Genomic DNA, 14,900 nt, shown 5'->3' with positions numbered 1-14,900 from the left:
CCTGGTCAGGATGCCAGCCAGCCACACCCTATCTGAGTCCCCTCTTTCCCCCTCCATGCAACCCCTGTTTTTCATTTCCCCCTTTCCACAGTGAGGGCTTATCCACACTTCTGTTTGCCCTGCCACTTCCCCCACGGAAACTTGTGCATTAGTGCTGAATCAAAACCAGTGGCAGTGGGGTTTTCCGCAGAGGGCCTTTTGTTCTGATTTAGCGCTAAATTTCCAGGGGAAAGGCAAAACTGTTTGGATCCTGCCTAGAAAGCACGGGACAAGCGGGAAACCGCTCAGATGCAGGCTCCCTAGGTGCGGGGCAAGCACAAGTCAGCATTTCATGCCAACTGAGCATACTCAGTCTTCCGGTCTTGGCTCCCAGCTCCTCTCCCCTTTTTTCTTTAACAATTCAGCACTTCTACAAACCTTCCTCTTGTGCATGAATGCTGCTATTTTCTCTACAATCACACTTGAAGGGTGAGTTTGCTGTTAGTATTAAGCATTTGGTGTAGACTGACCCTTGCCATGGAGACACAGGTTTTTAATATGTTGCCATGCAACATGTTTTTGCTATTCTTTTAATTCCTTCGATTCAAGATTTGATTATGAAGCTCTGGATCCCAGGACAGCATATTTCATAATGAGAGACCTGGAGGCTTTGATCACTGACAAATCTTTCAGTAATCAACAATTTGCTGTTGGAAGCAATGTCTACAGTGTGCAAAAAGCAACCAGCTTTGAATATGTGGATCCCGTTGATGGGACTGTGACCAAAAGACAGGTATGAAAGGCAAATAAAGCTATGTGGTATGAAGGGAAGACCGCCCCCAAATTGGATGAAGGTGCATTTCACCACAAACAGAGCTCTTTCTCAAGAAGCTGTCTGCACCCAGTTTTCATGAATCACTTCCCCAGCTCCATGCATTATAGCACATCCTATTCAACAGTTTTCTGACTCTCAGAGGAGTATATTCAGGGGGAGAGAGTCTGCTGTAATGGGGAGGGAACAGAGAAAACAACTCCCACCAGCCCAGACAGTCTTAACTCTGGATCCAACCAAGTAATTTGTACATGTAAATAAAAATGCTATTAACAGTAACTGAAGCTGTAGCTAGCACATGGATAGTTTTCAATTGCATAAGTTGCAAATTAGTGCAGTATATTCTGACTTAGTATAGAATTATGTTAAATGACTAAATATATGAAAGTTTAAGTATTCTTATCCCTCCCCTATAACTTGAGCTAATTAATATAAAAATAATAGACAAATTACAATAAAGCAAAAGAACTGTACAGCTGGGAATATGCATACTGAAATTTATCATTCCAGAACACCACAAAATCTATGCATGTGTTTCACTCTTGTTCTTTTTTTCATTCTGCTGTGATATATTAATTTAGATAAAGTAGTTATATTCCATGTTTTGTTGAACTTATTAGAGTAGAGTTGTTCTCTTTTTCTAGTTAGCCACTGTACAAATCTTGGCAGCTATAAGATTAATGAATATTCCTTTGAAGCAGCTGTTAGTTGACAGAATGTTCTCAAAAATTCTATTTGCACCATCTATAAACTGTATTTACTTTTGATAGGGGCTAAGGATAATTTTCTCGGATGCATCCAGACTCATCTTCAGATTAAGTGCTTCTAGTCATGTGCGAGCTACTCTCAGGATCTATGCAGAAAGCTATGAAAAGGACCCCAACAAACACGACAAAGAACCACAGGTAAGTGCAGCTGGAGATTTCTTTTCCTAAAAATTGCATGCCTTGTAGGTGAGAGGAGGCCCCGAAGGAAATCAGATGGGTTGGACTTTCCACTGTATTGCCTGTGACATCTGCATACAGTTTGCATTGGCTGTGAAGAGGACCAGCGATGTGGATGAGCTGTTCCTGGAGATCAGATAGCACAACCACACCTGAAATGTAGAAGTTCTCAAATTCCATTTGTACATGCAAATAGAAGCATTGTTGCTGCTTAAAGCATACCCATATACTGACAGTTCCATGTGACAGTTCCATTTCTGTGAAACCATTCCTTTATGCACTTGCCAAAATGAAATCCCAGTTTTGTGATTTATGTTGGCATTGTGAAAATTACCAAGATTGAGGACACTGCTTCACACAGACAATGAAGGGGCATAGGAAGTAGCCTAATAACAGGTCAGACCACATATACCAGATTGGCTACTCTGAACATAGCTGTCAACGTTTCCCTTTTTTAAAGGGAAATTCCCTTATTCCGAATAGGATTCCTCGCAAGAAAAGGGAAAAGTTGACAACTATGACTCTGAATGGAAGTGGGTCTCCAGAATCTGTAGCAGATGTCTTTCACATTGCCTGCAACTTGATCCTTTTTAAAGTAGAAATGCCCAGGAACCAGGGACATTCAGCATGCAAAGTACCATATTTATTTGAATCTAATGTGCCATCAAATCTAATGCACACTCTAATTTTCACAAAGCAAAAAAGGTGCACATTAGATTCGAGTAAATATCTCCCAGCCCTACTGACTACCCCAAACTAACTTGTCTTGCGGGGGGGGCTCCTTTTTTACAGCCCCCGCCCCGCCACCCAGAAGCTCCTTTGCTGCCCAGGTGTGCTGAGGACTAGCCATGTGGCTGGCACGCTCAGGTTGCCCGAGCTCAGGTGTCTGCCTCATACCCAGCCCAGCACCTTGTCTTGCGGAGGAGCCTGTGGCACTGGTGGGCAGGCTGGCCGAGCTGCTCTGAGGCTGCAGGGGGTGGGCAGGCAAGCTGCCTCCTGGCACCTTTTGCCCTGTGCCTGGACTCACCATGGCAGCTGCATCCAGAAGTGTCAGGGAGGATTCTGAGGAGCAATGGACAGAAGAGGAAGACGGGGAGATGACGCAGGAGGCAGAACAGGGGGCCAGAACAGGGGGTGGAGAGCAGTCAGGGAGAGTAGGGGCTCAGGGATGCTGGAGAGCCCTGCAACCACCCAGAGGCTCGGGAAGGAAGCTCAGGAAGGGAGGGGGCTTTCAATTCAGTACAGACAAGGAGGGAAATGAAACATAAGGATCAAAGACGGCTCAAGCGAATCCCACGCCTACTTTGTTGGCGCGGGAATCGTAGGAAGCCCCTCCCCTAATCTGACTCAACGGGTTCAGATGCGTAATTTTGAACTGTAGCTGTTCTTGTATATGTGTAATAAAGACTGTAAATATCACTCTGATTGTGCTGGAGTGTTACTGCGAAAGGGAAACACCAGCTTTACAAGAAGCCCGCTTTCTATTCCTCCTCTGCTTCTCCACCACTGACCACAATGTGGATCCCTTGGGAAACTACATGGCAAGACTGCCTGGCTGGCCCGGTCCAAGGGGACTCACTGCAGCCTCCTTCTTGACAGCATCTGCCCCCATGTCCCTCCAACGGAAGAAGCTACCAGGCTGACTCATCCAATCCCCCAGCCGGGCCCTGAAATGTGGCAGAACAAAGTGGGAGAGCAGGCACACATGCCAAGAAAACAGGCCTCACAGCGCCGGCTTACCCTACTCTCTCGCAGTGTACAAACGCCAGGCCTGCCTGCGTAGAGGATCTGAGGAAGGAGGGAACCACACTCTGGCTCACCCCGCTAAGGGGTCGGGGGAACTTTCCCCTTGTGTTGCTTTCACTGAGGGAGAGAGGGGTTTTCTAATTATTCCCCTCTGCCTTGCTTTGGGTGCTCACTAGAAACCCTCCCAGGAGCAAGGAAAACAGTAACAGCTCTTTCCCATCCCTGCACACTTTAAGCAGTAACTCAGTGGGTTATACAGCCCACTTAACTGCAGAGTAAGTCCAAGACCTACTTCTGAGTAAATTAGGATCAGCACCATGCACTACCATATTTACTCGAGTCTAATGTGCCATCAAATCTAATGAAAACCCTAATTTTCAAAACATAATTTGGCAGGAAAAAAAATGTGCACAACTCAAGTTGGTTAGAGCAGTTTGCTGATAATGCCAAGGTCACAGGTCCAATCCTTGCAGCTGCATATTCCTGCATTGCAGCGGGTTGGGCTACATGATTCCAACTCTACAATTTTATGAAATATGGCATATATTCCTCCACAACTATATTCTCTTCTTGCCATATGGAAAGCCTTCATGTGGTTGCATTTTAAGTACCAGGCATCCTGCTGTTGGAATGTATTAACTGGACTTGAGAACTGCCTACACGAAGGAGGCTAATCTCTTCACATGAGCAATCAAGTGAAGAAAGGGAAAGATAGAAAGCAATATCACAGACTGCATATGGAACTTATAATGTTCAAATCATGCAGAAAAATTAACATTCCCAAATACTTGGATTTTAAGTTGAGCTTTCAAATAAAGTTTTGTGTTTATTTTTTCCCACCTTTTCTACGGTTACTTGAAGTTATACATAGCTTGATGGTTATATGGATGATGTCAGGCTTCAAGGAATCAGTTTCCTCTCCTGTGGCAGTAGATAAGCAGAACAAAGGAAAAGGAGTCTTCTTACCAGTTATAAACTATTATTAGAAACTATTATTAGAAATAATCACAGCGAGAGAACAAAAAACACATCTCCTAGTAATGGCAGTGCTCCCAATTTAGTTCACTCCCCTCTCCGTCCCTACTAATATACATCACTCCTACGTCTTGTAATCTGAGCTTGGCGCCTCTGCGCTTTCTGTTCTGTCACTTTCTGAGCTCTTCAGGACTTTGGGGAAGGGGGGTGGATACTATCCAGAGACTGTGAATCTGTTAACTCTCTCTCTTCTAGTGTTTCTTCTGCTAGCTGTTCCCCATTCAGTATTTCCCAACCTCTGCCTTCTGAACTATGTCCCCCTGCAAACCACTATTCCAAATCTATATTCTCTTCCTGTTCCTGGGAAGATTCAGGATCAGGAGGAGGGAGAGGCTCCCACCCTTCTTCCTCAGTGCAGCCTTCTTCAGCACGATCCCTGACAGATGATCAGCTTCACTAGACTGGTATATAAATTGTGGTTTCTGGGTCATCATTACCAGTTAAGGCCATTGCCTGTTATAGTCTGTGGGAGCAGAAACAGAAAAGTCACATGGCATCTAAAAGTCTAACAGTTTTATTTTGTTATAAACTATAATGGGCCAGAATTCACCAAATTGGAAGCATAGTTTTTATATATGCCATGATAATAAAGAAGATGAGTAAGGATTTTTTTTTCTTAACTAAGTTCAACCAAAAGGCCTAGTGATGCAAAAAAAATTATGCATATAATAAATGAAAAGGAGACCCACTCAAAAGAGGACAATGCCCAGCTAGTAAATGGAAAGCAAGATGAATAGTGTGCACTACGTAGCTTTGGCTTGCTAATACAAGCATTTATGCATGTTCAATATGTGCGCAATTGTGCATAAGCACATTGTGCCAAACCTGGAAGTGACCCAAAAAGGGGCAGGGTGGAGGCGGGGGCAGTACGGTGTGTGTGCAGGCATTTTCAGTGATGTTTCAAATACATGATTTCAGTTAAATGTGCAGTGCCTTGAAAAGTAACCCCCACATAAATGGGGGTTGCCTGTAGTCAGGGTTGTTTGATTGATATTCTCTGAGTAGGAGCTAATGACTTGAAAGATCTCTTCCTGCCTAAATGCAGAACCTTGCATTTGTCCCTATTGAAATTCGTTTTGTTAACTTGGGCCCAGTTCTCCAATCTGTTGAGGTCATTTTGAATTCTGATTCTGTCTTCTGCAGCAATAGCTACCCCTCCCAGTTTGGTGTCATCTGCAAATTTGATGAGCAGCCCCTCAATTTATTCATCCAAGTTATTTATAATGTTGAACAACAACAGTCCCAGGACAATACCCTGCAGCACCCCACTTTTTGCCAGGATGACGAGGAACCATTAATGAGTACACTTTGGGTTTATTTAAATAAATTATCCTTTAAATCTATTTAAATAAATTATCCTTACTTATCCTTACAGTCAACATGGTTGAGATCAGGTTGTACATCACTGGCTAATTGGAGCTAATTTCTTCTGCTTCTTTCCCTATTTCCTGAATAGAAACTAAGAAAGTTTGTACTGGTATGCTGTAAAAGATTTTAGGCCTACAGACAAAAATCTTTACTATTACAAACATTTGCTTTTTGCTTATACAACTTACCGTATTTTTCGCCCCATAGGACGCACTTTTTCCCCTCCAAAAATGAAGGGGAAATGTGTGTGCGTCCTATGGGGCGAATGCAGGCTTTCACTGAAGCCTGGAGAGCGAGAGGCATCGGTGCGCACCGACCCCTCTCGCTCTCCAGGCTTCAGGAAGCTATCCGCAAGCCTTGCAAGCCCGGTGGGAGTTCCCGTGGGCTCACAAGGCTTGCGGGCAGCAGCCTGCAGCCCCGGTGAGTGTCTGCACGCCTTGCGCGACTGGCGGGAGGTCCCGCCGAGCGCGCGAGGCTTGAGGCGGCAGCCTGTTGCCGGAAGCACAGGGAGCCCTCCGGAGGGCTCCCCGTGCTTCGGGCAAGTGTCTGCAAGCCTTGCGCGCCCGGCGGGAGGTCCCGCCGGGCACGCGAGGCTTGGGGCGGCAGCCTGCAGCCCGAAGCACGCGGAGCCCTCCGGAGGGCTCCCCGTGCTTCGGGCAGGCGTGTGCAAGGCTTGGGGCGGCAGCCGCGGCTGGAGGGGGAAATAATTTTTTTTTATTCATTCCCCCCCCCCAAAAAAAACCGAGGTGCGTCCTATGGGCCGGTGCGCCCTATAGGACGAAAAATACGGTAAGTCATGTAAAATTACATCTATGTGCACTTTACACAAGTTGATGTTAATTAGCGTCTTCATTTGTGACATGTTTCCATGGTAGAAAGGAAGGAAATACAAATATGTCAAGATTTATGTGCTGATGAGAAGCTTAGCTGCTTCCCCTTTCTATTCTTCTTCGCTAGCATGCAAATCTAAACTAAAATTCAACATTTTTAAAATAACTTTCTGGCAAGCCAATTTGTCTGCAGAATTACTTAGCTAATGCATCCCAGTGATTCGCCACAATAATATTACAGTTGGGAAACATGAATACCAAAGTCCAAGCAAGTTCTGTATTCCTTGTAAGGAAGAAATGTGAAGCAGCTTTGAGAGTCCTCTTGTATTTATAAACAAAATCTGCTCTGTTCTAAAGAGGAGGGAGCATTTCAGCAGAGTGCAGCCAACATCTGCAAGATCATACTTGCTTTACAGTTTTGTCAACTGGTGAGAAACTTTACAAGAATATCCTCAGGCGATGAGAGGGCAGTGTAGCACCTGAAATTTGGGTTTATCCTTATCTGCAGAATAGCTATCATGATTTACACCTTTGCTCTTAATGTAGATACTAAGAAATCGATCAGATGCTTTAAGAAACTATAAAAATGCTAGTTAGCATAGAATGCTGATTACTGAAAGAAAGTGTGTTAAAAGAAAGCAGGTTAATTATCTGCTGCACAAGGACCTTTTCTTTCAAATTGCTGCCTCCCACACTTTCCCCTCCCTCCATCCAGGTTTTATCGCAAGCCCTTCTTTTTGGAATATATCTGTTATGAGAAAATCTGGATTGAGGGGAGGGGAAAGTGATTTAAAGGAGAACATAATGTAGACAATGGAGCATTCATGAAGGTACACAAAACTATCCACATTAGAGAACAGCATGAATGAGTCCATAGAGAGGCAAGGGAGGCAGCAGCATTAAAAAGAGAGAGGAGCCTGGAGCGTGAAGCAGGTCGAAAGTAGATTCTTTTTTAATCTGCTCACTAAGCCAGTGCTTTATATAAAAACAATAAACCAACATGAAAATTTGTATTTAAGTATGTTATCTATCACAAAATAAACATTTAAATACATATTTTATCTCAATATGCACATTGCTAAACATATTTGCATTATGGTATCCTTTTTTTTCTATTGAGAACTGCATCACCAAATTCAGAGAAGTAAAATCCAAAGGATCTTTATATTCTAATACACAGATTAGGTCAGTTTCACGCTGAAATTCAGAGAACTCTAATTTCTTAAGCATCCCCACTGGAAGGGAGCTCTTCTTTAAGTGTCTGCTGTGAACTGGAAAATCGTCCTTTGCACCAGGACACTGGAGTCACAATGTTATTCTCTAAAATTTACAGTGCCTGGAACCTTTAGATATCAAACTGCAGTTTGTTTTCTACAAACATAAATCACCATATGTCTATGGTTTATGATATATATCACCATATATATCACCACTGCAGCTTGATATCTAAAAGCTAAGTGTTCCAGACACTGTAAATTTTAGAGAATAACATTGTGACTCCTGGTGTATAACTATGGGCATGGATAAGTTCCTTGTGTCTTTCTGAACTCCAAATGGTACAGAGATTTCTGGGGGAAGGTTATGATGGGATAATGCAGGCACTGACAAGCCATGGGTTCCTGCAGAGCGCTTGTAAAACAGGGTCAAAAATAAAAAACAAATAAGAAGCTTGGGAGGGAAAGGCAAGGAGAAAAAGAGCCACCAAACCTAGCTGGAAATTCTTTTTAAAGTATTATTTATTGACAGAGGGACTTGACTAAAACAAGGGGAGGAAATATGTATCTGCATTGTTGGTGGGATTTCTCCTTTACTGCCATAACTGGTGGGTGCAAAAATGGGGGGGGGGGCACAAAGGAGTTATTTTGTATGTGGGGTCTAAACTTTGATGGAGGCACTTCCAGCTTCCGACGATGAGATATGGTGGCCTCCCAAGAGATCAGACAGCCAGTCATGCCAGTAATTCAGGGTTAAATGAGGGTAATTAACCCTGACCACCCCCGGGGGGAGGCTGCGCTACCCGCAGACCGTCCATTATTTGCGCTCTGCAACAAGATGTGGAGGCAGGGGGATGCTGGGTGATGTCCAGACATGAATATGGCAACTCTCCAAAGTCAGTCTCATCAGCCAGGAGTCCCTGTTTCTTAAAAATTAAAAGATTTGGGGGGAAACAGGTATGTTCTGGCAGGAAAGAGTTAAAAGAAAAATCTGCTAAACTACACAGTCGTTGGAGGCCAAGTTCCAGACTTCAAAAAGACTCCTTTCTTGTCGTCTTGATGAATGAGGTGAGCGGCTGCCATACTTTTGTATTCATTATAGCTGCTATTTCATGATTTGGCGAACCTCGTCAAGAAAGAAATAATTACTCAAAGGAAACACAGGAGGCGTAAAATTAATTGGATGTATCGGAATCACAGTCCTCGGCGGAAAGCCCCAATCAAAAATTGGCAGAGCAAGATCAGATATGATCGCTTAGGCTGAGGAAGATGGTGGCGGCGACTATGACGCAGTTAGAAGAATGAAAGGAGGTCAGATATATTTTGTATTTGTACTACAAAAACTATGAAGGGGGTGTACTTTACAAAAGATGCATTTGCTTGCATGGAATATTGTTACATATAGCTTGAAGAGAGTGCAGCGATAGACTCTGGATGCCTGCCAGCTGTCCGAGGGCCCTGGAGGGCCGGTGTGGGTTTTTATGAGGAAATCTGAAACAATCTTTGTGTTATGTACTGATTGCCAAGTACATCCCTACAGTATATATGAAACATCAGCATGCTTAGAAAGATTAAAGACGTCACCAATTAACTTCAACCCTGGATGAAAGCCCAGAGCCTCCTTAAAGCAAGAATCAGCAGGAAAAAAGGAGGGGTAATCAAAAGACGACTTGTGTTTTTAAAATATTAAGACTGAGAACAATATGGAAAAATTGCCCCCTACGTGACTATAAATAAGGAATGGTAAAATAAAACGAGAGAGAGAGAGAGAGAGAGAGTTATACCAGCGACTGTTGGAGGAGATGAGCAATATCAGCAGAAAATAAAGGATGGATATTAGCTCTTGAAATACAGAACACGGGAAGTCGCTACTGAAATTAATTAATTTGGACTATATAATTGGATGTATTGTTTTTTGTTTTTTGAATTTGGAAAGATTTGTTAATTTGTTATCAATATGAAATTATTATTTTTTAAAAAAACTTTGATGTATTTAATGTATTTATGGTGTTATTCCCGATGCTGCTGCTTCTGGTGCTTCTCAATAGCCATTTAATTGAGGCACAGAAAGCATTGGTTTCTGTGGAAATGAGTGGGATGCCTGCACATTCCAGAAGTCCAATTCCTGCTGAATAGAGGGTGGGAAGTCCTTTTTTTATCCCTGCCAGTAGGAAAGCTTAGGGTGTACATTCAACCTTTTTTGTCGTTCACGGCCATCTCATATTCTCAGGCAAAATGGGGAAAGTTTTAGTCAACGTATTGTGGAAACACTTATATGGCATTGCCTTCAGTTTGCATGATAAAACTAAATATTTTGCCATAGTTTTTCAGTGCACAGGATTTCTCTAATTTTAGAGTATTCCAATGTTTATTTCAAAAGTGCACTGCATAGTTACACATGTTTTTCTAGGGCATTTCCTTTCACAATTCCAGCAGTTTAAAAGTTCGGTCCTGTAAAGATTTCACATGTAACATTGGAGAGAGCCCCCACCATTACACTTGGACTGAATGCAAGATGAAGTCTTTGCAGAACTAGCATGTGGCTCAAACCTGCGGTTGTATTTCTTTTCCAGGACAATCTCACTCCATAAGATTGTCCTGGAAAAGAGAGCATAGTTGAAAATGGTCAAAGGCCTGGAAACGATGCCTTATGAGGAACGGCTAAGGGAGCTGGGCATGTTTAGCCTGGAGAAGAGGAGGTTAAGGGGTGATATGATAGCCATGTTCAAATATATAAAAGGATGTCACATAGAGGAGGGAGAAAGGTTGTTTTCTGCTGCTCCAGAGAAGCGGACATGGAGCAATGGATCCAAACTACAAGAAAGAAGATTCCACCTAAACATTAGGAAGAACTTCCTGACAGTAAGAGCTGTTCGACAGTGGAATTTGCTGCCAAGGAGTGTGGTGGAGTCTCCTTCTTTGGAGGTCTTTAAGCAGAGGCTTGACAACCATATGTCAGGAGTGCTCTGATGGTATTTCCTGCTTGGCAGGGGGTTGGACTCGATGGCCCTTGTGGTCTCTTCCAACTCTATGATTCTATGATTCTATGATTCTTAACCCCAGCTTAGCAGAGATGGTGTGGTGTCTTGGTGTGTGGTTATGATCCAGGTTGTCAGTAGGGTGTCCAGATTAAAGACAGCTACTGCGCTTACAATACTTGTTTAGAAGTGGGAATTGAGCTGCACTTTCTGAAATTGCCACTTCACAATGGAGCCCTTTCCTCTTTTTCACTTGGCCACCTGAGTTGCTAGCAGACCGTATGCATGAACAGTGATGGTGGTTCAGTGCAGCTGAGGCCCATTCTCCCACATGCACCTTCTGCTCTGGCAAAAGGAGGACAGCAGAATGGAACCCAGCACCAAAAGAATTTAAGTCATCATTCTCCCAATTCACAAACTGGCTCCCAGCCAAATTGTTGGGTTCCCAGCCCCCGCCATCCCTAGCCTGCATTCCTAGATGATGGAAGTTGTAGTCCAGCAACACTGGAGGGTCACAGATTTGTTATCCTTATCTAGAGGGACTACATATGCAAGTAATATAATTGACTACACATAATTGCTGCTGCACCACCCTGACCTTGACTCTGCTTGGTGCAGGTTTTGCTAAAACAGTAAATTGTCATAACTTGGGATTAAACATGTCGGTAGTGCTGCTAAGTAGAATTGTTTTCAGTGTGGACACCATTTAACTCAAATGGAAATGCGTCATGGGAAGAGACAGGACTAACTACTGCTTTTCACTCCAGACATACCTGAGGAGACCTGTAGTGCATTTGTGATAACTTTGCAGCCTGTAAAACACACACACAAATCTGGACATATTTCCTGTCTAACAAACCTCTGGCAACAGAGTCAATTCTTTTTCAAATGATTTATTTTCCAAAGTACTGTGAGATGAACAAGAAAACAATAGGAAATGTTCTGCCAACGTGAAACACTGAAATATTTGAGACATTTTGACCCATCTAATTAAGACTAGGGAAAGAACTCTTGTTTAAGAGGCTGGGCCAGTTAAAGGACATTTCCATGTTAATTGATGAAAGCAGGATTAACAGGAGATAGAAAGTGAAAAATGGGACAGTGAGATAGTTTTGATTTTATGGTGTCCTGTTTTATCTCTATCTTACATAGGTTAACAACTATGCTTGTTTCTTCTTTCAAGACCTATATCCAACAGAGACTCATTCTAAGGTCTACACACTACAAGAGTTTCCAGCTCTGTTAAATGGCCCTTCTCCTGTGCCTTTAATGTAGCACCTTGCATGTAGAAATTCAAGCAGCACGTTTTCCCATAGCACTATATCTCTATGCCACTTTACAAATTCCTATGTAATTACTCTGTTTAAATGCACAGCACCATCCCCAGTTTATGTTTTTCAAAAAATAAAAAGGTAGCCTTATCAAAAAACATGCTGTCTACATTTTGTGAACATTACGTAGAATGCCTTCAAGTCTCCTATTTGAAAGGTCTGATCAGTTAGGTTTTTCTAAATTCTAGAGCTATTGCTTTACATTAAATGTCTAGAGACCTCAGTTTCCCTAAATATTTAACTCTGCCAAGAATTTCAGAGACTATAGAACACTTTCCTGTAAATTTAAATTATGTACAAAGACTATTATGAAGCTTCTACAGAGTAGCACTCTTAACTGTATTCAGATGCAGTTAATAAAGCTGAAATACACAGTCTCTGTGGCATTTGGTAGAAACAGCCAGATACTGTGTTGCATTCAGAATTCTGGATTAATTTGCTTTAATTCTAAAGTGTAGCTTCCTTACATTGTCCTTTTTTCCATTACCTCTTACTTGCTTAAGCAGCAGTTTAAAAAGAAAGACAAATTATACTAGTTTATCAATGACAGTGGGAACACTGATCCTTTCTAGCACATTATGGAATTATTAGTTTTAATGGTTTCATCAATAAAGTGTGCACAAGTTCACTTCCATCAAAAGAGGGGAAATAATCATTCTCTGAGATAAATGAAACCTGGTCAAAATGCAAAGGTAATTGTGTTATCTGTGTAGCAAGCAAATCTCAAAAATAGTTGTGAAACTCACTAAAGATAAAATTCAGTCTATGTTAGAAATAGACAGAATTAGTGTAGCTTAAATTAAAACCATGAATGTATGTGTAATGATTTCAATAGCCTTGGGTGTTGTTTTTGAATTTTCTGGCCATTGCAAGTGGAGCATGCACTGATAATTTTGTTCTCCATGGATCTAGTGAATCCCCTTTTATAGCCATCTAAGCTGTTGGCCATCACAACAACTCTGCAATCCAGTTCCATCAATTATTTATTTTTGTGTTCATTTTTATTTTAAAAAATAAACACAAATGCTCTGTCTTTCTTTACTTGTCCAAGGAGACTCCCAATATTGTTACAAGACTAAAACATTTATTATTATTATTATTATTATTATTATTATTATTATTATTATTATTATTATTAAAAAGCTTTGTTCGGACTGTGTTGTACATGTCTGAAGGTCCTGAGTTGCTGGAAAATAATAAAGGATTTTAAAAATAGGAATAAAACATTAAAACTTCAGCTAACAAAACAAAAACTAAGCTGCAAAGAATAGCAAAATACAAAACAGTCTATAAAAGCAAAACCTATGAAAACACCAGAAAACAAAGAATAAAATTGACACATCACAGTGACATAAAAGCATCTTCCCCTACTATTAAAACTAGTTATAGGATGAAGGCGATTCTAAGAAGAAAGACTTTTCCCATCTGCCAGGATTTTGTAAGGGAGGAGGCATAAGGGAGTTACTACAGGATGAAATGTGCTCTGTAGGAATTAATGTAGTTGATTTACCAACCTAAGCGAGGCAAAGACCCACCTGCACACAACCATCATTCGCACATCCATGGTCAGAGTTAGGTCCTGTGGAGTGCAACCCTATCTGACACAGAATTAATCTTTGTTCCTGGATCAATAGCTCTGACTCTAGCTTCTGCTAGATTGGATCTGACTTCTTGTTTAAAGGTTTACCAACCAGATTAAGAACTGTGATATATATTGGGGGAGCATCCAAAACGTTGAGCTTTTCTAAAGAGATCAACACACCCCACCCCCACCCCCGTTTGTTGAGCTTCTTTGGGGAAATGCTGGGGAAATATACCCCCCAAAAGAGGACATTGGGGGGGCAGGTTTCTCCTGGGGGGGGGTAGAACCTCAGTTAATTGAATAGTTTCGTTGCTTTTCAGTAATTTTTGTGTTACTTTGAAAATAAGTCTCTTGCTCATTTTTCAGCAAATCTGAAGTCCTAGGCTATAGTCCAGCACAAGCATCATTAACACCACTGAACTCTGTTCATGACTGTATCTCATTCTGTGCTAGATTTTGGTCGTGATTCTATATGTAAGTTTGAAAGGTCTCTTTATAATGGATTGAAAGCTACAGGTCTGGAGCCTGCTAAATAGCGGAGACAGAGCCCCTTCATGTCCTAGGGTCATTTACTAGCCACAATTGAGGTATGAACAGGACTTTGGACTTGAATGCACTCATAATTTCATTATATGTCTTTATCAAGCCAAACCATGACTATGCTAAATTTAGTTGTGTCACACTGGGCCTGATTTGATCTTGATGTAAAGGAGAACAGAATAATAAAGTGATTAGCATGTATCTTTGAATCTCTATCTGAACTATTTTTAGCTGTATATTATTGTACTTTGACTTTTTCAGTATTAATTTACAAACTGTAAAATATATTCATGGGTCTAAATAGATGCACCATCCAGTAAAACCAACAGAGCATGTGTTGATAAAAGTTGTTTCCCCAGAAAGACTTTGTTTGGATATGTTGCTACCTTACTAAAGATTTGGACTTTGTTTAGTCAGTTATTTAATTACCCACAATTACCGTATTGGCCCAAATATAAGCCACACTTTTTTTCCAAATTCCATCCGTGAAAAGTTAAATTGAGGCTTATATTCGCGACCTT

At 41.7% G+C, this 14,900-nt stretch overlaps 1 protein-coding gene across 1 annotated transcript in view; it reads left to right on the top strand.

The window, feature by feature from the left end:
- Positions 1 to 14,900, top strand: part of PGM5 (phosphoglucomutase 5) — a 99,614-nt gene that overhangs the window by 76,215 nt on the left and 8,499 nt on the right. Inside the window, exons 9-10 of the mRNA XM_053408844.1 lie at positions 589 to 772; positions 1,582 to 1,716. Coding sequence (XP_053264819.1) covers positions 589 to 772; positions 1,582 to 1,716 — 319 coding nt within the window. The remainder of the gene's footprint in view (positions 1 to 588; positions 773 to 1,581; positions 1,717 to 14,900) is intronic.

Source organism: Podarcis raffonei, chromosome 11, assembly GCF_027172205.1.
Source record: "Podarcis raffonei isolate rPodRaf1 chromosome 11, rPodRaf1.pri, whole genome shotgun sequence".
Classification (NCBI taxonomy): Eukaryota; Metazoa; Chordata; class Lepidosauria; order Squamata; family Lacertidae; genus Podarcis; species Podarcis raffonei.
This window is presented reverse-complemented; position numbering and strand designations above follow the sequence as displayed.